At 47.8% G+C, this 26,966-nt stretch overlaps 1 protein-coding gene across 3 annotated transcripts in view; it reads left to right on the forward strand.

Annotated features, from left to right (window-relative positions):
* Positions 1-25,224, forward strand: part of LOC138771588 (T-lymphocyte surface antigen Ly-9-like) — a 40,848-nt gene extending 15,624 nt beyond the window's left edge. For all 3 annotated transcript variants that reach the window (XM_069951437.1, XM_069951435.1, XM_069951436.1), the window contains exons 2-7: positions 7,664-7,972; positions 10,547-10,579; positions 16,105-16,170; positions 20,300-20,443; positions 23,422-23,482; positions 24,963-25,224. In XM_069951437.1, the coding sequence (XP_069807538.1) occupies positions 7,714-7,972; positions 10,547-10,579; positions 16,105-16,170; positions 20,300-20,443; positions 23,422-23,468 (549 nt within the window). In that variant the 5' untranslated portion in view covers positions 7,664-7,713 and the 3' untranslated portion in view covers positions 23,469-23,482; positions 24,963-25,224. The remainder of the gene's footprint in view (positions 1-7,663; positions 7,973-10,546; positions 10,580-16,104; positions 16,171-20,299; positions 20,444-23,421; positions 23,483-24,962) is intronic.
* The last annotated feature ends 1,742 nt before the right edge of the window (positions 25,225-26,966 follow it).

Below are 26,966 nucleotides of genomic sequence, written 5' to 3' on the forward strand. Positions count from 1 at the left end.
CCAGTAGTGACGGGAGATCAATTGCCCGGTCTTTTGGGTTCCTGGATGCCCGGCTACCAAGGAGGAATGCCCCCACCTCAAGATGCGTTTACGGAGTGCGGGGCGCACATAAGTCTTCCCGGGAGGCAGTCTCTGCAGAGCAGAAGTGGCAACTGGTACTAGGCGGTCGGGAGGTATTATGTGACGAGGAGATTCCTCTTGCCCCATGACATCGGATGCTCGGGATAATGCATCGGCCTTTAGGTTCTTCTCGGCTGGACGGAAGTGGATGGTATAGTTGAACCGAGAAAAGAAGAGGGACCACCGAGCCTGCCTGGGATTGAGGCGTTGAGCCGATTGGAGGTAGAGGAGGTTCTTGTGGTCCGTGTAAATGTTAACAGGGTGTTTAGCCCCCTCTAGTAGATGACGCCACTCCTCCAGTGCCAACTTAATGGCCAGGAGTTCGCAGTCCCCAATGGTATAGTTCCTCTCGGCAGGGGAGAAAGTCTTGGAAAAGAACCCGCAGGTTCTGGTCTTGCCTGATGTGTCCCTTTGCGAGAGAATGGCTCCTGCGCCCACAGAAGAAGCATCGACCTCGAGAGAAAACGGCCTGGAGACATCCGGGCGGACTAGAGCAGGAGCAGAGGCAAAGGCAGACTTGAGGCTATTGAAGGCTTGTTCGGCCTCTGGAGGCCAACGTCTGGGGTCCGCCTTCTTTTTAGTGAGAGCCACAATGGGTGCGACCAGGGTAGAGAAGTGAGGGATGAATTGCCGGTAATAGTTGGCGAAGCCCAGGAAACGTTGGATAGCTCTAAGTCCCACAGGGCGTGGCCATTGAAGGACAGCTGCGAGCTTGGCTGGATCCATTTGTAGGCCCTGATCGGAGACGATATAGCCAAGAAATGGAAGACTGCGCTGATGGAAAACACACTTCTCAAGCTTGGCGTATAGATGATTGGCCCGTAGTCTTCGTAGAACCTGACGCACTTGTGCCACATGAGTCTGCTGGTCCAGGGAGAAGACCAAAATGTCATCCAAATAGACAATGACGCAGACATAGAGGAGGTCTCGGAAGATATCGTTCACGAATTCCTGGAAGACCGCTGGGGCATTGCATAGGCCGAATGGCATGACCAGATATTCGTAGTGCCCATCCCTGGTGTTGAAAGCGGTCTTCCATTCGTCTCCTTTACGAATTCGGACCAAGTTATACGCTCCCCTGAGATCCAGCTTGGAGAAGATCTTAGCTCCACGAAGACGGTCGAATAGTTCCGGAATAAGCGGAAGAGGATAGCGGTTCTTAACAGTCACCTTATTTAAGCCCCGATAGTCTATGCATGGGCGGAGGGAACCGTCCTTCTTCTGAACAAAGAAAAATCCGGCGCCAGCTGGAGACGTGGATTTACGGATGAAGCCCTTTTGTAAGTTCTCCTGGATGTAGGAGGACATGGCTTCAGTCTCGGGCACAGAGAGAGGGTATACTCGACCACGTGGAGGAGAAGCCCCTGGAAGGAGGTCTATAGGGCAATCATAGGCCCGATGGGGTGGTAGTGAGTCCGCCTCCTTGGCCGAGAAAACATCGACAAAGTCTTGGTAGTCCTCCGGTAGCCCGGATAGAGGCTTGACATAAGCAGGTGACCTTGTAGAGCACTTGGGTTGAGGAGATCTCAGACACCGGTTATGACAGTCCTGACCCCAGCTGAGAACCTCCCCAGTTCTCCAGTCCAGTTTAGGGGTATGGAATTGCAGCCAAGGAAGACCCAGCAGGAGGTTGGAAGAGGAATGGCGCAAGACATAGAAGGAGATCTTCTCCTGATGTAAGGCGCCCACCTGGAGGACTAGGGGTGCCGTCTGGCTGTACACAGCTTCGGAAAGAATCTCCCCCGTAACCGAAGAGATAGACCGGGGTTGGGCAAGCTGGATAACGGGTAGCCGCCATCTTTGGACCAACGAAGCAGAGATGAAACTGCCAGCAGAGCCAGAGTCGATGAGGGCAGTAGACTGAAAAACTTGCCCTGAGGGTGTCTGGATGGAGACGGGCATAGTCAACCTTGGAGAGGTGGCATTCACACCTAGGGAGGCCTCTCCCACCGGACCTAGGTGCGAGCGTTTCCCGGACGCTGAGGGCGTTGGGGACATCTCTGCCGATAGTGATCCGCGCCACCGCAATAGAGGCAGAGATTTTGGGCCAGTCGACGGTTCCTCTCATCAGTCGTCAGGCGAGCACGTTCCACCTGCATAGGAACCTCTGGAGGCGACTGGGACATGGGAGCCACGGGATTCTGGAACACCGGTGCCAGCCGGGGATGGCGACGGGGCAGACTCAGACGCCGTCCTTGCCGGACCTCCTCCTCTCTCTCGGCGAACCTGGTGTAGACTCTGGTAGCCAGTAGGATAAGTTCGTTCAGGGAGGTAGGCAGGTCCCGGGCAGCGAGCACATCCTTCACTTGACTGGACAGGCCCTTTTTAAAGGTGGCAATCAGAGCGGCCTCATTCCAGTCTAGCTCCGCAGCCAGGGTGCGGAACTGGATGGCGTAGTCACCAACGGAGGAAGTACCTTGGGATAGATTGAGAAGAGCAGTCTCAGCTGAAGACGCACGGGCAGGTTCCTCAAAGACAGAGCGGAACTCGTCCAAGAAGATTCGGAAATTGGCAGCAACCGGATCATTACGGTCCCATAGTGGTGTGGCCCAGGCCAGAGCTCGACCTTCCAATAGGCTGATAATGAAAGCCACTTTAGAGCGCTCGGTGGCAAACTGACTGCTTAAAAGTTCGATATGCATAGTGCACTGGGTCAGGAATCCTCTGCACAACTTGGGGTCACCTCCATATTTACTTGGGAGAGCCAGTCGTAGTTTTGAAGAGGTTGCCGGGGGTGATGACTGCTGAGCTGTGGTATGCTGCTGTACGGCTGCAGTCAGTTGTTGGATCAGCTGTGACTGTTGCTGGATCTGTTGAGCCTGTAGGGCGACCACTCGGGCTACCTCACGGATATCAGGCACCTCGCCGGGATCCATGGTTGGAGCCTACTGTAACGCCCGGAGTAGTGGATCCACTGGACCGGCACCAGCGATGGCACAAACCTCACCAGGGAGCGGAGTCTAAGGGGCCGCTGGTTTTCACCAGAGCCCGCCGCAAGGCGGGATGGACTTGCTGCGGCAGGCGACCCCCAGGTCGCTACCCCTGGCTTGGTTGCTGGTGTCGGCAGGCGAGGCGTGGCAGGAGATGGCACAGGCAATAGTCTGCAGATGAGAGCGCACGTGACAGGCTGGACACGGGAACAGGTGGAGTGACAGGGGAACAGGAACCAGGAACGGGGACTTGGGACCAGGTAACGGACAGGACTCAGGAACAGGGACTTGGGACCAGGTAACGGACAGGACTCAGGAACAGGGACTTGGGACCAGGTAACGGACAGGACACAGGAACAACAGGGAGCTGGGCCAACCGCTATGGGAAGCAAGTAGAGGCTCCAACACAGGGGACAGGGCATGCTGGGATTTATAGGGGAGTGATTGGGTGCAACTACCAATTAGGAGCGCACTGCCCCTTTAAATCTGAGACAGCCGGCGCGCGCGCGCCCTAGGAGGCGGGGACGCGCGCGCCGGCCGGCACAGCGAGAGACAGGAGCGTGGAGAGGTGAGGCGCCCCCCGGGGCCGAACGTGTAGCAGCGCCGGGTCCCTGCACAGGGACCCCGGCAGCTGCCTGAGATGGAGGGAGGTCGCGGCGGCGGCCCGGAGCACGGGACGCCGCCGCGGCCGTGACATGGGTGCCAGCTGCGGAATGCACAAAGGGTTATCCTTCGCCATTCCGCAGTGTGCACGTACCCTAAATCTGTAAGTGCACCCTGAGGTACGCTCACAGAGTTTGTAGAATTTCACGCCATACTGTGATCTCTTATTGGGACGGTACTGGCGGAAAAGACGTGTCTGGGGGGCAGCGTATGCTACGCTACCCCCAGACACGTCACTGGATGATGAGGACGATGAGGATGAATGGAGGAAAGAAGGATCCCCCCATTTATCCTCACTGGCTGTTTCGGTGTTGGAGGCAATAATAGCGTATGCCTCTGACGCCGAAAACACCCTGGGGGCCATCTTTATACGGGGATTGGTATATGGGGTATGTAAATGTGTAGTGGTGTAGTGTAAAACTTTATTCCATGTAGTGTAGTGTAGTGTAGTGTTTTTTACGTGTGTTTTTTTGACAGTAAGAAAAAATATCCCTACGCCAAGAAAGGAGCTGCTGATAAATGCCGCACTTATGTGCGGCACTTATCAGCAGACAGTGGCGGTAGGATATAGGGGGGAAAAAAACGCCCCTACGCCAAAATGGAGGAGTTGCTGATCAGAAAAAATCTTTTTAACCCAAAGCAACTGATCAGTGAATGATATTCACTGATCAGCCGCTAGGGGGCAGTAGAGCAACGCTGCCGGAGATTGCCGAGGCCCGCCGAACCCGAGGACCCAAGCGTTTCCGAAGATTTCCGACGCTGGACGACCGAACCCAGAAGTGAAGCGAAGAAGACGCGAGGACGGCGCGGACCACAGATCGTCGCTCTGGACGCCCAGATCAGGTGAGTGTGGTACACCTGCACCACACACACCTGTTCTGCACCCCTCAGCTACCTAGCTGAGGGGTGCAGAACCCGGCAAAACTGTTTTTACAGTATGATCGCCGTGATAGGCCAGCCGGTACTGGTATCTGGCACTGGATCGTGGGGGTGGCATCGGCGCCATCTTTGGTGGGGACACTAATGGTATCTCGGACAGCACCAATCGCCATTGCTTTCCGGGTCACCGATGACCCGGAAAGCTGAATTTAGCTGCTATATGCTGATCTGTATAGATCAGCATATAGCAGCGATCGTCGGCACGGGAGGGGTTAATCACCCCCCGTGCCAACGAGCAGAGATGGCCTGATATACATTATCGGGGAAACATCGGGGGTAAGTATACGCCCGTTTGCGTTAAAGCCCACCCTGCGGGGGCGTATACTTACGTCCGATGTCGTTAAGGGGGTAATGGAGTGGGCAGTGTGGCACTGTGCTGCGTTTTTTAATTATTTATTTATTTATTTTTTTCGCCCATTCAAACTGTAAATTTACAGAATGTATCATCTCATTAAAAACAAAATACAATGCAGAGATACAGAACCTCTTAATTCCTGCCTTCCCCCAGACCCTACCATCAGCCTACCCACCCCAACGTGACGAGAGAGAGGAAGGATGATGAAAAACAACATACACCTCCTAGACAGGACCTTACCATGGACCCCGTAACTGTTTATACAGTATTTCTAGAACTTGTAAGTGTCAGGGCCACGGCGGCGTCCCATGCTTTGGGCCCCCGCCACCCTTCTTCTCCTGGGACAGCGGACGCCGGAGTCCATGTGCTGGGGCCCAGCGCCACTGTCTCTTCAGCTCATAAGAGCGCCTTACCCAGGCGTGCTCCTGCTTCTTGCTGTCCCGGCCGGTGCACGCGTTCCCGTCTCCTATGGCGCGCGCGGGCTGTCACAGATTTAGAGGGGCAGTGCCTCTCTAATTGGTTAGAGCAACAATCACCATTACACTATAAATACTTGCACCTGTCCTGCCCTTGCTTCGTTGGATCCTCTGCATGCTTCCCTTGGTGTGTGGTTCCAGCTCTCTGTTGTTCCTGCCCATGCTTCCAGCCTGTGGATCTACTGTCTGCGGTTCCAGCTGTAAATCCTGCAGCGTTCCTGCTGTCAGCCTACGTGTCTCCTGCTGCACCTCTCCAGCCGCCATTAGCAAGCCTAGCCAGGGCTTGCGACCTGGGGGTTGCCTGCCGCAGCAAGTCGATCCCACCTTGTGACGGCACTGGTGAAGACCAGCGGCCCCTTAGACTCCGCTCCCTGGTGCAGGCCACGTCATTGCTAGCGGTGGTACTGCGGATCCAGGACTCTTGTTGTTACAGTGAGCTTGATCCTTACGAATGACTAAACTCTGTTGACCAAGTTCAATCAGTCCTTAGAATTAATATTTGCACCAACAGGAGGAGTCTCCGAATCAGATTCTTACCAACATTAATAAATAACGTAGAAACCAAAATGATAGTGCCTGCACAGTATAATATGAACACCCCTACCCTTTTAGAGCAGCTCTGCAACATATGTATGTAATCTGAGTTTCTTTTCCCGCACCTAGGACACTTGTTATGTCCCCTAGCCACAATCCTGTGTAATAGTGAGGGATGATAATCCCAATGGTTATTGGTCTTAAAGGGGTAGTGCGGCAGTAAAGAATTATTCACAGAATAACACACATTACAAAGTTATACAACTTTGTAATGTATGTTATGTCTGTGAATGGCCCCCTTCCCCGTGTCCCACCACCCCCACCCGTGTACCTGGAAGTGTGGTGCGCTATACTCACCTGTCACGTGCCGACACCCGTCTCCGATCTTCATTCAGTGACATCTTCTTCGGCCAGCCGGCGAACAGCTCCGTCTGTTCCGAATGCCGGCCGCCCTCTGCAGCGTCATCAGCCGCGATTGGCTGAGCATAACTGTGCTCAGCCAATCGCGGCTGAGCACAGTTGTGACGCGGTGGAGGGGGGACGGGCGGCAGCGACTCGGCCGTCCATCCGTCCGAAGATGACGTTTGGCACAAAATGGCGGACGGCCCTCGATACGGATCAGGTAATGTATAATGCACCAACACTTCCGAGTACACCTGCGGGGGTGGGGGTGGGGGAAGGGGGCGATTCACAGACATAACATACATTACAAAGTTGTATAACTTTGTAATGTGTGTTATTCTGTGAATAAATTTTTAGCGCGGCACTACCCCTTTAAATAGAGATGAGCGAACCTGGAGCATGCTTGAGTCGATCCGAATCCGAACTTTTGGCATTTGATTAGCGGTGGCTGCTGAAGTTTTATAAAGCCCTAAGGCTATGTGGAAAACATGGATATAGTCATTGGCTGTATCCATGTTTTCCAGACAACCTTAGAGCTTTATCCAAGTTAAGCAGCCCCAACTAATCAAATACCGAACGTTCGGGTTCGGATCGACTGGAACCCGAACCCGGTTCACTCATCTCTAGTCTTAAAATGTAATGGTGTCCTTTATTACATAATGATTTTTTGATATTTGCCATAATATGCCCCATTCTTGAGTATTGGACCAAGATCTCCCATTTTAATTTGTTACGAGACAGGTAAACCATTGAGATATTGTCTAGAAGAGTCCGATATATGTTTAACATTACTTCCAATTCCTTTAAAGTATCTGTCAGAGATCCATGCCAGCGCCATATTCAAAAAAATACATGATCTGGGGCTGGACCACCATCCTAATAAGTGCCAACCAGACCGGAAGGGGGTTTTCTTGACTGAAGACAACCTCCCCCAACTTGGTTGTTCCTTCCCGGTAGAAGGTCTGGCTAGCTCATTGATGTTGAGAAACACGTGATGGTCTCCACAGTATTTTTGCATATTTGATTTCTCGGGGGGCAATGTTCCTAGATTCCTAGAAACACGTGATGATGTCAGGCATCTATCGGAGGAATCATGGAGGAATGGGAGTGGTCACAGCGCCGGCGCATTGTTATTTATGTTTATTTTTCAAACACAAAATGCAATATATATATATATATAAATATATATATATAAAAAAAAATCTTTAGTAATGGTGATAGTTGCTATCTCTTGTTCCATACAGATGTGTCCAGTGAATCACCTTGTGGAGAGAGGAGGAACGTGACGGGTGAGATGGGAGGAGCGGTGACTCTATATACAGATTACACCGGGATCAGAGACATCACCTGGGTGAGAGATCACAATGCGATTGCCGTAACACAACCAGGAGACGTCGCTGATATCATAAACAGCTCTTATAGAGGACGACTGAGCGCTACACGTGATGGCTCCTTAGTGATCACTAATCTGACCAGAGAAGACCAAGGATACTATATGGCAAATATACTGAGAGCCAGTCAGTGTATACAGGAGTATTACCTCACAGTGTACGGTGAGTTATCTTCAACATGCATTTTGCCCTTTTATTATGCCATCTACCTACATACTTGGCCTACAACCTCTATACAGCATGTGTAGCAGATTCCTATGGGTGCCGTGTAGGGGTAAGTTCACACTTGTAGAAAGATGCTTGTAAATAAATAATTTAATAAAATAAAATAAAAAAACTTGCAAAACCTGCTTTCAAAACTACCAGTGATTTATTTTTTTACATCTTTTTATAATAGGTGGCTTTTTGACATGTTTTTGGCTCACAAACTTGCAAAAGAAAATCTCTAAAAAAAAATAAAAATAAATTAAAAGTGTAATTTTTAAGGCTTTGGTCACACACAGTAAATAAGAGTAAAATATGACAGTAAAATAGGTATAATACAGTGGTGCGCTATGTGCTAACTTCAGAAACATATCGGGCAAAGACGGCAGCTAAGTGTGAGATCACTTTTTACAGTGCACCATAGCCACAAGCTTGTGCAGTCACAGAAGGCAACAAAATTGACCCACAAATACACCAAATTATTAATTGCTTAATAGCTGATGAATGTCTAAGACCTGTTACCAGGGTCCTGACGCTTTTCCTCCCAATTCATGTTCATCAGGAGACCAAAACATATATACACAGCCTAATAGCATACTGGGGACAAAAACTGATGTAACAAGACAGTGCCAAAAAAAACAAAGTGCCAAACAGGAGTCAGAGGTACAGCAAGTAAAGTTGCAGATAGTCGCAATCAACACAAGAAAAATAACTGAGAAATGCCCTGGCTTATCATGCCCTGTAGGAGATGCCCGATGCCGATACCCTGTGCAGTAGGAACGTATATGTTCCTGCTGTGAAGGGATTTTAATGTGTGCAGAACTGCTTCAGTGTGAGCACATTAGTGTCCCAGGACCTGGGGATAATGATCGCAGCTGCCTGTCATTAACCCCTTGAAATGTACAGTGATCGCAGTGTTTAAGGAAGTCAGTGACAGGAGAAGTACCTGTCACTGACTGATTGGGACCCCTGCAGCATGGTTGCGGGGGTCCTGATCACTTTATCTGACAGGCGGAGGTATATACTCTGTTCTGCTGGATGGGTGATCTTCTCATAGAATCTGCCCTCAGGCAGACTCCATGTGCAGAGCACGGATAATAATGATGAATGCTATACATCCCCTAAGAAGTGTAAAAAAATAAATAATAATAATAATTAAAAAATATATATATATATTAAAAGTATATATCAGAAAAATATAAAAAGTGATGAAAATTTTCTTTGATACCAATTTGAGACCAATAAAAACTATAGCTCATGAAGCAAAAAATGACTCCCCAACCAGTCCTGTAGGTGGAGAAATAAAAGCGTGATGGATCTTAGAAGGCGAGGAGGAACATTGCTTCAATTTGACCCCGACATTCCCGCATCAATGACCTTTGGTATGAAGGGGTTAAAGAGTAACCCCTTTATTGTTTCCTCTTTGTGTTTAAAAGGCCATAGCGCTTGTATTTTTTCACCTATATACCCACATGAGCTTTTTTGTGATACCAAATGTACATAAAATATTCTGCAACAACGGAAAATAATTATTTTCACAGAGAATTTTTTTTATTTTAAAAAAGCTATTTTGTTCATGGGGGGGGGAGGGATCGTGTTTACGCTGTTTATTCTATGGTAAAACGGACATGTTCTCTTTTCCCCCCTATGATTATGATAGGCAACTCATATAACTTTTATTTTATTTGACGGCTTTTAAAAAATTAAAACCTTTTAAAATAGACTAAATGCTTTTAAAATAGCTCTATTTTGATCATTATAATGCTTTTATTTGTTGGTCTATGGGGCTGTGTGTGGTGAGGTTTCAGGTTTTTCTGTAACTTGTAGTCCCCCTTGGAGACTTCTATGATCACTAAACTGATTTCTCATAGAGACCAATGCAGTACATATATACTGCATTGATAACTGAGGTTGGTGCTCAAGTACTATGGGCTTCTGGAGCCCATAGTAAAGGATTGCTGAGCCAAAATCAGCGTCATTACATTGTTGAGCCTGTCCCGGCAAGTAAGATTGCCTCCTTGTGATCACATTGCGGAGGGTGGGCGGGGGGTCATCGATATCACCACTAGACCACCATGGATGGGTTTTAAACGCCATTTAAATGCTGCTGTTATTTTTTATAGTTTAATAGTAATGTGTATAAATGGTAAATCAGCCAGGCACATCGAAAGGTCTGTGCCGGCTGTCGATTGTCATTGAAAATGCATGTCTTATTCCCATCTTGTCGCTGGATTCCCAACATGATAGGGGACTACTGCTGGTTTTTGCATTGGGAAAATATGACTGTTCGCAAGTGCAAAAGCTGCTGCCCAAAGCACTTTTAACAGTTTGATTTAGTATAGGACAAATGTTTTTTGACCAGTAGCAGACGAAAAGTTTTTTTTAATTATCATTGTTGTATGGTGTTATGGGTCTTGAGTGAAGGTAAATGAGGAGAAGAAAAACATAAGCAAAAAAAAAATAAAAAATGGCAGGTTGGAAAAGAGTTGAACTAGTTTTTCCATCTTCATTTTAACCTCTGATTTGTTGCAGATAAGAATTATACAGATGACACCAAGGGTTCCGGTAAGTCTTGCTTTGCATTTACAGGTGCCAAAACCACAGACACTTATAGGGTATTGGCACATTTAGAATGCTGTTTTTTTTCTTAGTTTTTCTTAGCACTTATTGTGGTGAAGAAAAAAAAACTAAAAACTTTTTCCAGTTTTTCTACGCTTGCACAGAGCCCATGTGATTCTCCCCAAACAGCAGACTGTTACAGCTATCTATATAATGTCCTATTACCTGAGAGGAGAATCCAGGAATAGTGTTAGTACAGATAACTTTGGGCTCCTAGCAGGTTGATCCTGGCCCCATGGCTGGGAGCTCCAACACCATTTTTCTGCTTGACCAAGTCTGCAGCTATGACTCCCCTCCCCGATTTCTCTATCGGTCCATCAGCAGTTTTAATAGCTTAGCATTACAGAACAGTCACCATTGAGTGTTAATGTGACTCTTTTAGCTCCAATTCAGGTTACAAGTGGCCAACTCTGTTAGGCTATTCAGATAGTCCTAGCTGTATAAAAATAGGACATACCGTTAGTGTTTGAAGAACTGGCTCGGTCGTAGAAGTCAATGAACCACTAGTTTATTGGCCCAGTTCATGTTATATAATTCAGTAGCTATTCAGTAGCAGTCCTGGTAGTTACTGGATTGGTGTCTCCAACTCTCGATATGCACTGTTTAGTTACCAGTCTCTAGTGTCTAGTGGTTAAGTTCTTCTATCCCCAGTGTCCCGTTTTCTGATGTAAGTCACTGTTATTTAGTACTTTAATATTCCCAACCCCTGGTTCTCAGTTAGCTAGTACTCTTATCCCTGCTGCCCGGTGGGTTAGTACTCTTATCCCTTTGGCCAGTGGGTTAGTACTCTTATCCCTGTGGCCGGTGGGTTAGTACTCTTATCCCTGCTGTCTGGTGGGTTTGTACTCTTATCCCTGCTGCTCTGTTGGTTAGTACTCTTATCCCTGCTACTCTGTTGGTTAGTACTCTTATCCCTGCTGCTCTGTTGGTTAGTACTCTTATCCCTACTGCCTGGTGGGTTAGTACTCTTATCCCTGCTGCTCTGTTGGTTAGTACTCTTATCCCTGCTGCTCGGTGGGTTAGTACTCTTATCCCTGCTGCCTGGTGGGTTAGTACTCTTATCCCTGCTGCTCTGTGGATTAGTACTCTTATCCCTGTGCCCGGTGGGTTAATACTCTTATCCCTGCTGCTCGGTGGGTTAGTACTCTTATCCCTGCTGATCGGTGGGTTAGTACTCTTATCCCTGCTACTCGATGGGTTAGTACTCTTATCCCTGCTGCTCGGTGGGTTAGTACTCTTATCCCTGCTGCTCGGTGGGTTAGTACTCTTATCCCTGCTGCTTGGTGGGTTAGTACTCTTATCCCTGCTGCTTGGTGAGTTAGTACTCTTATCCCTGCTGCTCGGTGGGTTAGTACTCTTATCCCTGCTGCCTGGTGGGTTAGTACTCTTATCCCTGCTGCTCTGTGGATTAGTACTCTTATCCCTGCTGCTCGGTGGGTTAGTACTCTTATCCCTGCTGCCTGGTGAGTTAGTACTCTTATCCCTGCTGCTCTGTGGATTAGTACTCTTATCCCTGTGCCCGGTGGGTTAATACTCTTATCCCTGCTGCTCGGTGGGTTAGTACTCTTATCCCTGCTGATCGGTGGGTTAGTACTCTTATCCCTGCTACTCGATGGGTTAGTACTCTTATCCCTGCTGCTCGGTGGGTTAGTACTCTTATCCCTGCTGCTCGGTGGGTTAGTACTCTTATCCCTGCTGCTTGGTGGGTTAGTACTCTTATCCCTGCTGCTTGGTGGGTTAGTACTCTTATCCCTGCTGCTCTATAAGTTAGTACTCTTATCCCTGCTGCTCTGTGGGTTAGTACTCTTATCCCTGCTGCTCTGTGGGTTAGTTCTCTTATCCCTGCTGCTTGGTGGGTTAGTACTCTTATCCCTGCTACTCGATGGGTTAGTACTCTTATCCCTGCTGCTCGGTGGGTTAGTACTCTTATCCCTGCTGCTCGGTGGGTTAGTGCTCTTATCCCTGCTGCTCTGTGGGTTAGTTCTCTTATCTCTGCTGCTTGGTGAGTTAGTACTCTTATCCCTGCTGCTCGGTGGGTTAGTACTCTTATCCCTGCTGCTCGGTGGGTTAGTGCTCTTATCCCTGCTGCTCTGTGGGTTAGTTCTCTTATCTCTGCTGCTTGGTGAGTTAGTACTCTTATCCCTGCTGCTCGGTGGGTTAGTACTCTTATCCCTGCCGCTCTGTGGGTTAGTACTTTTATCCCTGCTGCTCTGTGGGTTAGTACTCTTATCCCTGCTGCTCGGTGGGTTAGTACTCTTATCCCTGCTGCTCTGTGGGTTAGTACTCTTATCCCTGCTGCTCGGTGGGTTAGTACTCTTATCCCTGCTGCCTGGTTAGTTAGTACTCTTATCCCTGCGGCTCAGTGGGTTAGTTCTCTTATCCCTGTGGCCGGTGGGTTAGTACTCTTATCCCTGCTGCTCTGTGGGTTAGTACTCTTATCCCTGCTTCTCTGTGGGTTAGTTCTCTTATCCTTGCTGCTCAGTGGGTTAGTACTCTTATCCCTGCTTCTCTGTGGGTTAGTTCTCTTATCCTTGCTGCTCAGTGGGTTAGTACTCTTATCCCTGCTGCTCTGTGGGTTAGTACTCTTATCCCTGCTACTCGATGGGTTAGTACTCTTATCCCTGCTGCTCTGTGGGTTAGTACTCTTATCCCTGCTGCTCTGTGGGTTAGTACTCTTATCCCTGCTGCTCGGTGGGTTAGTACTCTTATCCCTGCTGCTCGGTGGGTTAGTGCTCTTATCCCTGCTGCTCTGTGGGTTAGTTCTCTTATCTCTGCTGCTTGGTGAGTTAGTACTCTTATCCCTGCTGCTCGGTGGGTTAGTACTCTTATCCCTGCCGCTCTGTGGGTTAGTACTTTTATCCCTGCTGCTCTGTGGGTTAGTACTCTTATCCCTGCTGCTCGGTGGGTTAGTACTCTTATCCCTGCTGCTCTGTGGGTTAGTACTCTTATCCCTGCTGCTCGGTGGGTTAGTACTCTTATCCCTGCTGCCTGGTTAGTTAGTACTCTTATCCCTGCGGCTCAGTGGGTTAGTTCTCTTATCCCTGTGGCCGGTGGGTTAGTACTCTTATCCCTGCTGCCTGGTTAGTTAGTAATCTTATCCCTGCTGCTCTGTGGGTTAGTACTCTTATCCCTGCTTCTCTGTGGGTTAGTTCTCTTATCCTTGCTGCTCAGTGGGTTAGTACTCTTATCCCTGCTTCTCTGTGGGTTAGTTCTCTTATCCTTGCTGCTCAGTGGGTTAGTACTCTTATCCCTGCTGCTCTGTGGGTTAGTACTCTTATCCCTGCTACTCGATGGGTTAGTACTCTTATCCCTGCTGCTCTGTGGGTTAGTACTCTTATCCCTGCTGCTCTGTGGGTTAGTACTCTTATCCCTGCTGCTCTGTGGGTTAGTACTCTTATCCCTGCTGCTCTGTGTATTAGTACTCTTATCCCTGCTGCTTGGTGGGTTAGTACTCTTATCCCTGCTGCTCTGTGGGTTAGTACTCTTATCCCTGCTGCTCTGTGGGTTAGTACTCTTATCCTGGCTGCTCGGTGGGTTAGTACTCTTATCACTGCTGCTCTGTGTATTAGTACTCTTATCCCTGTGCCCGGTGGGTTAGTACTCTTATCCCTGCTGCTCAGTGGGTTAGTACTCTTATCCCTGCTGCTCGGTGGGTTAGTACTCTTATCCCTGCTTCTCTGTGTGTTAGTACTCTTATACCTGCTGCTCTGTGGGTTAGTACTCTTATCCCTGCTGCTTGGTGGGTTAGTACTCTTATCCCTGCTGCTCTGTGGGTTAGTACTCTTATCCCTGCTGCTCTGTGGGTTAGTACTCTTATCCCTGCTGCTCGGTGGGTTAGTACTCTTATCCCTGCTTCTCTGTGGGTTAGTTCTCTTATCCTTGCTGCTCAGTGGGTTAGTACTCTTATCCCTGCTGCTTGGTGGGTTAGTTCTCTTATCCCTGTGCCCGGTGGGTTAGTACTCTTATCCCTGCTGCTCGGTGGGTTAGTACTCTTATCCCTGTGCCCGGTGGGTTAGTACTCTTATCCCTGCTGCTCTGTGGGTTAGTACTCTTATCCCTGCTGCTTGGTGGGTTAGTACTCTTATCCCTGCTGCCCGGTGGGTTAGTACTCTTATCCCTTCTGCTCTGTGTGTTAGTACTCTTATCCCTGCTGCTTGGTGGGTTAGTACTCTTATCCCTGTGCCCGGTGGGTTAGTACTCTTATCCCTGTGCCCGGTGGGTTAGTACTCTTATCCCTGCTGCTTGGTGGGTTAGTACTCTCATCCCTGCTGCTTGGTGGGTTAGTACTCTTATCCCTGCTGCTTGGTGGGTTAGTACTCTTATCCCTGCTGCTTGGTGGGTTAGTACTCTTATCCTGGCTGCTCGGTGGGTTATTGTTTTCAATCAATTGTGTTCATTTGTTTAGTGTTCATATTCTCGATATTCACAGGTCAAGGGCTTTGGTTACTGCTGTCTAGTAGTTAAAGTGACTGTACCACCAGGCCTAGGCTGAAGCACTGGAGGCGGCCGACCCACCCTTAGTGGGAGTAAACCCTCGCCCCTCTATGATAGGGTTCTATTGATTCTTATGGAGTCACGCCATGGAGGGGCTGGGGTTTTTTCCCACTACGGGTGGGTCGGCCGCCTCCAGTGCTTCAGCCTGGGCCTGGTGGTACAGTCACTTTAAGAGCTCAGGTTTTTCATGCAGGTTACTGGTATCTAGTTGCTAAAATCTTTCGTAGTGTCTATTAATTCAGTGCTAAGGTCCCTGGTGTCCAGTAATACAGATTAAGGTCCCTGGTTTCCAGAGGGGTATTGTTTAGGGTCATGGTGTCCAGTATATTACCACTGGCAGTCACACAATCCTGTTGTAGAACTACAGTCAGGGCCGGTGTTAGTACAGGGCTTATCCGGGCAAGTGCCGGGGCCGACAGCACCTCTAGGGGCCCAGAGTTCTAATGTTCCATTTGCTCACTGTAGTGCAGGGTGAGACAGAGCAGGACCTGCACAGAGAGAGAAACTGGTGAAGGACCTGATCACATGACCCAAAGGTCCTCAACCCTAAAGTGTGTAGAGCAGGCCGACAGAGAGGAAGAGGGAGAAGACTGAGCTGCAAGTGCTGTGTGTCAGTGCCTGAGTGTGTCAGTGTCAGTAATGTGTGTCTGTGTATGTTAGTGATGTCTCACGTGATTGTGCATAGTGTGTGGATGATGGGTGCATAGTGCATGAATGAGGGGCCCGCGGAGGCCCTGTTGCCTGGGGGCCCGCAAAAACCTGTAGCCGGCCCTGACTAGATTCCTTAGTGTACGGTGGCTAACATATGGAGAAGTCATAACCTATGTAGGAGATATACTGTAGGGCACAGTATACTTCAGATACAGACAGCTGGGTGGAATTACTAACGTTCTTCTTTTTCTTTCTTCTCAATGTGGACCCAAAGGTGTTAAGCTACTTTTTCCTCTACATCGTAACTATTTTCACATTTGTTGTAGGTGAGACGTATAACGTCACTGCAAATGACACTACGTGTTCCCACAACTCCTTCTCAGAGATAAGAGGTGAGAAAACCACAAACATTTAGGTGTTTCCTACGTCTTATTTAGAGTAAAAAATTACTATTTGCTTCGGCTAGGTTCACACTGCGTTTTCAGCATCCGTTTAACGGATCGTTTTTTTTTAACGGCCAGAAAAATAGAGTCGGCAACGTTTTTTGGTCCGTTTTGGTCCGCCAAAAAAAAAACGGATCCGTTTTTTTTTTATAATGGAAGTCAATGGAAAAACGGATGCACACAAATGAATCCGTTTTTTGCAATCCGTTTTTCATGCGTTTTTTGCAAAAAAACGGATGCGTTAAACGGATGCTGAAAACGCAGTGTGAACCTAGCCTTCGAAAGTTATGAATTTTGCCGAAACTTCATAAAATGTTCATATTCCAGTAGTGCTCCAGTCCGTCCAGTAGTTCATTGGTCTAGCCCATGGCATATAATTCATTATGTGGTGAGCCCCAGGATGATGTTGTAGCGGTGGGACGGCCGGTCACTTGCTAGATGGAAATGTGACGCCACTACTGGTGGTGGATGGCCGAGATACAGCCGGACCTTAAGGGTTTTGTCACGTGACGCCAGTGCCTAGTAGGCACACAGGTGTGATGGCACGTCTGCTTTTTGAGTATAAGGCCGGTTGTACCCTTCTCTCCTGTGGTCGGTGTCCTGTCGGGTTGCTGCAGGGTCCCTTGGGATAGTGTAGTCACAGGTGGGCAGAGCGGTGTAGTAACCCTCCCGAATAGTGGTAGGACCCACCACCCACAGATAGGGGACATGTCCTAAGGTTGCGGTGTAAGTGCTGTGCAGGTGGTAGCCAGTAATCACAGACTCAGGTGATAATGTTGACTTGCTTTACTCTTTGTAAATGTGCAGCAGGGAATACAATGAATCTTCAGGTACACTTCATACAGTTACAATAAATACATGAACATAGAACCACCAGATCTGTGGGATAAGTGCTGAGTAGGATGTAGTAGAGTTGATAAGTTTGTACTGAGGTAGTAGAGAGGAGGGTGCCGTGAGAGTGTCAACCCAAGTAGTAATCTGCTCTGCCGGAAGGTTGGAGTGTATAGAAGAATACTTGTAGAAGAAGAAAAAGAAATAACCTGTGCCTGCGTTTTGACCTTTCCTATAGTCTTTACACCGCCTTCTACCCACTAGCTTTGGCTGAACCGTACTGATGGGTGACACAGGCCCCAGACCCTGTAACCTGGGATAAGCAGAATGGTTAGGGTTTCCTAAGTACACCTGTGCTACGAGATGGAGTTCATCGCCTTTCTAGGAACTTTGCTCCACCCAGAACAGTTCCTAGCTCTTTGGCTTTTCTGTGGAGACTGTCCTGCACTGTAGTGACTCCTAGTCCTCGGCGTGGGTTGAGGTTATCTGTAGGCTAGTCCTCTCCTGAAGGGCTTAGCAGCTCATCATACAGCGTGTTTGGTGCTTCAAGAAAAAGGGTTGTGTGAGCTGTTTGTTCTGCGTCCTACCCATGCAGGGCACTGACTAAGAACCAACTTGTAGAGGGGTCCTGGCAGAGGGCCAGGGACCAGGGAGAACCACTGAGAAGAGCTATCTGAGCTGCGTCCTTTCTCCTTCAAAGCTCAGCTAAGACTCCTCCTTCACCCAAGGGACTAACTTCCTAACCAGCGAGTGTGCTGCGCTGTGGTTGGGTAGAAAGAGTGCAATAGGGAAATGGGATAGAAAAGAGAGAATAGGGCAGAAGAAAGGAGAAATCCTACTGGACAACTGAATCTGGTACATACACACACAATAACCCTTTAATTTACTTCAGCTTTGCAGTTTCTAGACCTTAGTTACACACTATAGCGGCATCTAGTGGTCATCTTCAGTAACACAACAGCTATAGCAAAATCACAGACAAGTACAGACTTTTACGAGGGGTGTAAAGAATAGCAGCACCCACAGTGGGACACCACAATTAGAGGTTCAGTCTTGGGGTACAGTCTTTAAGTGCCTCCATCTCTTTATCTGTAGTTTCATGACAACCCTCTAGCATCCTCAATCCCTAGTGTCCAGCTGTTTGGTGACTGGGTTCCTTCTTCTTTTAGTTGTTTAGTGTTCCCAATCCTAGATACCCTGTTAGTGCTTCTTATCCCCGCTGCCCAGTTGTTAATGTGTAAAAAAGGCATTTTAGCCTGATAATAAATGTCTCCCTGGTGTCCAGGGGTTCAGTGCTCGGCCTGTTGGTATCTTGTAGTTTAGTGCTCAGGTTATTGGTGTCCAGAGGTTAAAGGCTAAGGCTCCTGCTACCCAAACATGTAGTGCTCTGGTCTCTGCTGTCCAGGCATAGAGTACTCAGGATCCTGGCAACCATGTGTTTAATGTCCATTGGCTTAGTTCTAAGGTCCCTGCTTATCTAGGGGTTTGAGTGCAGGTGTTTGGGGGTGTAGTGCTCAGGCTTCTGTCATCCAGGGGTTTAATGCTCAGGAACCTGGGATTTAATGGCTTAGTTCTGAGGTTTTTGGAGTCCAGTCAGATCATTTAAAGGGGTTGTCCAGCGAAAACCTTTTTCTTTCAAATCAACTGGTGTCAGAAAGTTATACAGATTTTTAATTTACTTCTATTAAAAATTTTCAAGTCTTCCCCTACTTATTAGCTTCTCTATGTCCTGCAGGAAATGTTGTGTTATTTTCAGTCTGACACAGTGCTCTCTGCTGCCATCTCTGGTCGAGACAGGAACTCTGTCTCGGTTTTATATGAATCCCCATAGAAAACCTCTCCTGCTCTGGACAGTTCCTGTCTCGGCCAGAGATGTCAGCAGAGAGCACTGTGTCAGACTGAAAATAAAAAACAAAACTAGAAGGGGTATACACTTAAAAAATAACCTTTACTGATTTCTATTAAAACTTAATCCCCACATGACACAACACAAACAAGTAATATACAAATGGTGGCCTCAATTCCACCCTAAATAATAACGTCACTGCAAATGTTCACAAAAAAGAGAATCATCAGGGGTTAGAATAAATAAATAATAAATGGTATTGTCTCACCCATTTGATGTCTTATTCAAGCGATGTTACTGTTACGTAGCTTACGGGGGTGGAGAGAGGTATTGGAGACCTACTGGCCCTACTATGCCCTGGATGCAATATAGGCCGTACTATCCCTGCTCGCACAGGGAACAGCGGGGCACTCGCCCTAAGAAGGGCGACCCCTACCCCGAGCTACCCCTTTGTCAAGAAAACCCTAATTTTCCCTTCCTAGCGTGCTGGTCCCCCACCTTCCGACGCGTTTCTGCCAGGTGTACTGGGGTTATCAAGGAAGCGAGGCACACAGGGAAAACCAAAAAATAAATCTAAATAACAAAATATAATAAACTGACAATTAGGCTCCGGTATGGTGTCCGGGCCTATAGGGATGCGTATGGTTGGTCCCTGCAGTGGCAGGTGACCCCCTTCCTGGCGTAGTATAAAGCCAGGATACTCTGGAAGCAGTGGCTACCTGTTCCTGCGCCGATACACAGGGATTAAATAACTTCAAACCGCGCTGCCGGACCGTCCGACGTGATGCGTCATTACGCGTCATGACGTCATCGCGTATTACTCACGGTGCGCTGCGGCGTCACCTAGACGACCTCTGTAAACAACTCAAGCGCCGTCTGGTAAACCGTATAAGCCCTTTGGGTTTACAGCAGGATATCTCAGAACTGGCTACAGAAATGCGGAGATCTATACATTATCTTTATACCATGCAAAATTACATAAGGACATGCAAAACGCCCCATCCAGAGGTGAGATAGAAGGCAAAGGCTATCTAAACATAAAGTGCAGACAGGAAATTATCCGTAAAAAGAAACTACCAATTTAAATAACAGTGGCAGGCATTATGTTTACAAAAAAAAAGGTACAGCCCATTTATATTAGCGCTATCTGACTAATTTCTGATCGTTCAGACTGAAAATAAAACAACATTTCCTGCAGGACATAAAGTAGCTGATAAGTATGGGAAAAAGCCAGGGAAGGTCCTAGTGAGTGTAAATTCCTGGTTTCAATGATACAGAGCACTGGGTGAGTGTCCTGATAACCATATGAACCAGCGGGATAGACCGGGGCGGCTGTCTTGTCATGCCTCTGGGGTATATCTGGTTTACTATACAGTTCACTTTTACTCTTCTTTCTCATAGATTGCCATCAACACCTTATAGCGAAAATATTGCCAGCTGCCATTGTTCCCGTAATAATCGTAAGTGCTATCCTAATAATCGGATATTGGAAAAAACGGCATCCACAATGTACGAGTAACCGGGCTGAAAACACTCCAAGAAAAGGCAAGTGAGCCGAGCTTTCTTGTTAGACCCCAATAGATTCTATCTACAAACCCATCATTTCTCCCTGTATACGAAGCCAGTACTTGTTAGAGGGACCCTGTGATTAAATCATATTCTGTTAGAGGACCTTAAAGGGGACCTGTCACCCCGGCTGCTGGGGTGAAGCCTGCCCGACCCCCAGGTGGAGCCCCTTATACTTATACCCCTGTCAAAGTTCCGGTCCCGGACCCTGTCCTACCGCCGAGAAGACCACGTCGTAAGCCACGCGCGCTCACCAGAAATGAGTCCGACACCCATAGAAAATGACTGGAGCAGTCATTCTCTATGAGCGTCGGACTCATCTCTGGTGAGTGCGCGCACGCCTTCCGACGGGGATTTCTCGACAGCGGGACGGGGTCCAGGACTGGGACTTAAAGGAAGGGGTAAGTATAAGGAGCTCCACCGGGGGGCCGGGCGGGCTTCACTTCGGGTGACAGGTTCCCTTTAAATGAGGGGAGGAGCTTGGAGCAATGTTGTCACACCTACACAGATACTAAGAAATCAATAGGACGTACACGGAGCCCCGGTCACTTCCATTTTCTGCTGGTGGCAGACTGAGGGCGACTACCGTACGTATAGTCATAGCTTTTGGTCGCCTATGCAGTCAGTATTTTATACCTCGACATGCATGGTGGGATTCTCATTATTTTTAGCTTTGCTTGAAGACATCCTTCCTTAACAAGTCTAAGGGCCCTATTCCACCGGACGATTATCGTTAGCATAATCGTTAACGATTAACGATCTCAAACGACCGCTATTGCGAAAGACCTGAAAACGTTCACTCATTTCCATGGAACGATAATCGTTACTTATGATCGTAATTGCGATCGTTTCTTCTTCCGTATTTCTTCGCTATTGCGTTCGTATCTATTGCGAACGACCGAACGATGTCTTATTCAATGCGAACGATTTGCGAACGTTTTGCGAACGAGCAACGATAAAAATAGGTCCAGGTCTTATAAAGCGATCAACGATTTCTCGTTCGGTCGTTAATCGTTACTGCATTTCAACCGAACGATTATCGTTTAGATTCGAACGATTTAACAATAATCTGAACGATAATCGTCCGGTGGAATAGGGCCCTAAGTATCTAGACCTTTAGATTAGTTTCATAATGCCGTCAATTTAACAGAAGTTCATACAAAGGGCACTTCCTGCAATGTAAGATTTGATAGTGTTAAGATTCCTACTTTAAAGGTCACTAACATTTCATCAAACTTTTGAGAACAAGCTCTTATGTGTTCGTGGACAGCACTATATCTGAGTATTCTAAAGGAGGGACCTTAAGCAGCAGTCTGTATGGCGGGAAGGGGGGGAAGCTAAGCAGCAGTTTATATAGGAGGGCTAAGCAGTAGTGTTTGTGTGATGGGGGTATGAGAAGCTATGGTTATAAGACAAAGGGTGGCTATGAGCAGCACCCTGACACGGGAGGTGTCACTGGAAGTCTCCATAGGGCCATATGCAGTAGTATATGAGAGAGGTGGTGGGGGGGGGGGGGGTGAGCCGCAGTTTCTGAGAGAGAAGTAGGGTTGGGAGTAGCAGTCTATGTTAGAGAGGGCCATAAGAGGCCATAAGCAGCGGTCTGTGTGAGGATGTGAAAGAGGGAGCCATATACAGCAGTCTGTGTGGGCATGTGAGAGAGGGAGCCATAAGCAGCAGTCTGTGTGAGGATGTGAGAGAGGGAGCCATAAGCAGCATTCTGTGGGAGGATGTGAGAGAGGGGACCATAAGCAGCAGTCTGTGTGAGGATGTGAGAGAGGGGGCCATAAGCAGCAGTCTGTGTGAGGATGTGAGAGAGGGAGCCATAAGCAGCGGTCTGTGTGAGGATGTGAGAGAGGGAGCCATAAGCAGCATTCTGTGGGAGGATGTGAGAGAGGGGACCATAAGCAGCAGTCTGTGTGAGGATGTGAGAGAGGGGGCCATAAGCAGCAGTCTGTGTGAGGATGTGAGAAAGGGAGCCATGAGCAGCAGTCTGTGTTAGGATGTGAGAGAGGGAGCCATGAGCAGCAGTCTGTGTTAGGATGTAAGAGAGGGGGCCATGAGCAGCAGTCTGTGTGAGGATGTGAGAGAGGGGACCATAAGCAGCAGTCTGTGTTAGGATGTGAGAGGGGGGCCATAAGCAGCAGTCTGTGTTAGGATGTGAGAGAGGGAACCATAAGCAGCATTCTGTGAGGATGTGAGAGAGGGGGCCATGAGCAGCACTCTGTGTGAGGATGTGAGAGAGGGAGCCATAAGCAGCAGTCTATAATAGGGGGCCATAAACTACACTACATTTGAGAGAGGGACCATGGGCAGCAGTGTATGGGGGTGGTGGTTTAGCCTAAAATGGAATCTGAATTATTTTGCGCTTTGGTCTAAGGTCCAGCATGTCCAACACGTCTTCTATGATGACTATACTAAGAAACCTTTGCCGCTTCCCTTGTGCATCCTATTTATCTATATACCCCTGCTGCCACTGCCAGTATTGTGCCCACTGCTCCACCATATGCCCCCATTACTCTACCTACAGGGCCATGTACTGCCCCCAAATACTAAACTTTAGCTATTAGATAGTGAAGCAGTAAATGATAAGTACACCCACATGGTGGCAATGGGCTACATCAATGGGGAAAAGGGGGCGACCCTTGGAATGCTGGGATGAAAAAACAGAAGTAATTAAAAACTTTTTATAAATAAGTAGTATGAAAAACTACAGCGTCCTGCGGGTCTGAAAGAAGCTGGTATCATTTACAGGTAATGGTTACTGTCGGGTGGACCCTAGTGCTGGTCCCTGGGCATGCTGGTCTGATACTGATCACCTCTCCTCCTCTTCATATCAGTCACCACCGATCATGTACATGGGGGAAGGAAGCATCTCAGTGGCTGATGGTCCTGGCCGGACAACAGAAGGAAAAAGGTTTAAAAATAATGGGATTCTTCTGCTGTATTTTCTATTTCAGCTGATAACGGGGCCGTGTGGAAAACCAATGACATCTACAACATCTAGAGGAAAATATCCAGGTCAGTCATATCCGCTATTACCATGGATGCTGAAAGTGTCACTGCAGGGGGACAATGACACTGACACTTGGGGTGCAGGATAGTGACACTTGGGGTACAGGATAATGACACTTGGGGTACAGGATAATAACACTTGGGGTACAGGATAGTGACACTTGGGGTACAGGATAAGGACACTTGGGGTACAGGATAGTGACACTTGGGGCACAGGATAATGACACTTGGGGTACAGGATAATAACACTTGGGGTACAGGATAATGACACTTGGGGTACAGGATAAGGACACTTGGGGTACAGGATAGTGACACTTGGGGCACAGGATAATGACACTTGGGGTACAGGATGACACTTGGGGTACAGGATAATGACACTTGGGGTACAGTCTAATGACACTGACACTTGGGGTGCAGGATAGTGACACTTGGGGTACAGGATAATGACACTTGGGGTACAGGATAATGACACTGATACTTGGGGTACAGGATAATAATACTTGGGGTACAGTCTAATGACACTGACACTTGGGGTGCAGGATAGTGACACTTGGGGTACAGGATAGTGACACTTGGGGTACAGGATGATGACACTTGGGGTACAGGATAAGGACACTTGGGGTGCAGGATAGTGACACTTGGGGTACAGGATAATGACACTTGGGGTACAGGATAAGGACACTTGGGGTACAGGATAGTGACACTTGGGGCACAGGATAATGACACTTGGGGTACAGGATAATGACACTTGGGGTACAGTCTAATGACACTGACACTTGGGGTGCAGGATAGTGACACTTGGGGTACAGGATAATGACACTTGGGGTACAGGATAAGGACACTTGGGGTACAGGATAGTGACACTTGGGGCACAGGATAATGACACTTGGGGTACAGGATAATGACACTTGGGGTGCAGGATGATGACACTTGGGGTACAGGATAATGACACTTGGGGTACAGGATAAGGACACTTGGGGTACAGGATAGTGACACTTGGGGCACAGGATAATGACACTTGGGGTACAGGATAATGACACTTGGGGTACAGTCTAATGACACTGACACTTGGGGTGCAGGATAGTGACACTTGGGGTACAGGATAATGACACTTGGGGTACAGGATAATGACACTTGGGGTACAGGATAAGGACACTTGGGGTACAGGATAGTAACACTTGGGGCACAGGATAATGACACTTGGGGTACAGGATAATGACACTTGGGGTGCAGGATGATGACACTTGGGGTACAGGATAATGACACTTGGGGTACAGGATAAGGACACTTGGGGTACAGGATAGTGACACTTGGGGCACAGGATAATGACACTTGGGGTACAGGATAATGACACTTGGGGTACAGTCTAATGACACTGACACTTGGGGTGCAGGATAGTGACACTTGGGGTACAGGATAATGACACTTGGGGTACAGGATAATAAGACACCATCTATCACTACTAACTCCCCATTCTTGTACATAGGACTGAAGCTACATGGGGCAGTGATGGATTTCTGGGGGACATGAGGCTCCTCTCCCGGTGATATAGAAGGAACAGTGAGATGGTCCTGACAATCAGCTGGCGGCAGCTCGGAGGCTTCTCTATGTAGCTGTGTAAGAGAGGCCGGGGCTCTGGAGGACCCAGCACATCCATGTGGCATATGGACAGTTACTCACTGATAATAATACAGTGATTTCCCTATATGTGGCAATGATATAAGATATACCTTACAGCTCTTATCTGTATACACGTCTTTTATAGATAATGAAAGTTTATTTTTCTGCTTTGACTTCTTTGTAGAGAGTCATGAAAAGGTCGCGGATTGTTCCATTGAAGAGTCGCAGCACTTATACACTTATAACTGTGACCATAGCCGCATATTATATATATGATATAGATATATATGATATGATATAGATGGATCTGGCACAACAGGGGGAGCGGGCAAGGTCTATCCCCTTAAGGACCGGGCCAAGCGTCACTTTTGCGTTTTCGTTTTTTTCCTCCTCGCCTTCTAAGGCCCATAACATTATCATTATATCATTTTTCCCCCTACAGGGCCATGTGAGGGCTTGTTTTTTTCAGGAACAGGTGTACTTTGTAATGGCAATCTACCACAAAATGAATAATGGAACCCCCATCATTTATGGGGTGAATTTGGGTTAAAAAAAAAAAGCAATTCTTCAAATTTTGCAAAACTTCCGTGTTTACGTAATGCACTTTACAGTAAAACTGGCATTTTTCCTTAATTCTATAGGTTGGTCTGAACACGACGATATGCAGGTTTACTAGGTTTTACGTATTACTGTTTTTATTAGCGTGTACGATGTGTATATGCTCCGGCCGGGATCCCATTAAAAATAAGGCATTGTTCCACCCCGCAAAAAGTACGGCCATACTTTTACGTCGTGTGAACATAGCCTTAGACTGTAAGAAAGCGATGGTGATGATCCATCTATCGTCATTCGGAATCTCCAGGAGAGAAACGTGACATTTCCTCTATTTCCACTGTTCTTTTGTACGTTTACATGATGACCGTCCATCTGTGTGACCCTGCTGAGATCGCACCACGGTACAAGGACCATTTGTGCTATAACTAGATGGTCACTAGTTTTCCTCTCTCGGAGTTCCCCATTCATGGGATTTTACTAAAAATATAGCATCATTTTGTATTATTAAGAATAAATAAGTACCAGTCCTCAAAGCAACAAATACCTTGTAGTCCTCAACCTGACTCCAGATAAATCAAATGTTAGACAGGAAACTCAGGAGGATTTGTAACCCCTGAACCCATTTTGACATCCAGGGACATCATTATAAGTTAAGGGGCATACAGAGAAGGATTACGACTGCTTCCTGCCGGGCCAGGCCTCAGCACCGCAATTATCTCGACATCACTTGATTATTATGGGCTCCAACAGCCCATTGTAGTCGAGCACTGATCTCAGAGGTCAATGCAGTATGGGCATGATGGGAAATGTAGTATTGCAACATCTGGAGAGCCGCAGTTTGGAGACCTATGGTCTACACTATCCTCTTTCTACTCCCTTCTCTTCCTGTCACACAACACAATTTCTATGGAAGACGGAGACCACTGCAGTGCTAAAACTTAGAAGTGTAGTAACCTTGAGCTGGGTAAACGCTTCTCTACACCTGGGATCCTTCTTAAATCTCAGGACAGTCACCCCCTGACGGAAAGGAAGAGGGACTGATCCCAAGTAGAACAAAGCTACTAAGTGCCAACGTATTCTGATTGCGCTTGACCAACTTGGGGAATCTTGAGGACCTAGCTGCACCCAGAGATAGAGGCCTGGGACTCGTATTCCCCCACCTGGTGGTCTCCAAGCTGGTGAAGCAGAAGGCGGTCATATATGAAAGCACATTTATATATGTGAGTATGAGGATTTCTACTTTCAAAGTTTCAAGTATCTACACTACAATCCTGGCAGAGTACTGTACTAATTAGACAAGGGCCCCTACACTTCC

The sequence above is a fragment of the Dendropsophus ebraccatus genome, chromosome 13 (assembly GCF_027789765.1).
Source record: "Dendropsophus ebraccatus isolate aDenEbr1 chromosome 13, aDenEbr1.pat, whole genome shotgun sequence".
Taxonomy (NCBI): domain Eukaryota; kingdom Metazoa; phylum Chordata; class Amphibia; order Anura; family Hylidae; genus Dendropsophus; species Dendropsophus ebraccatus.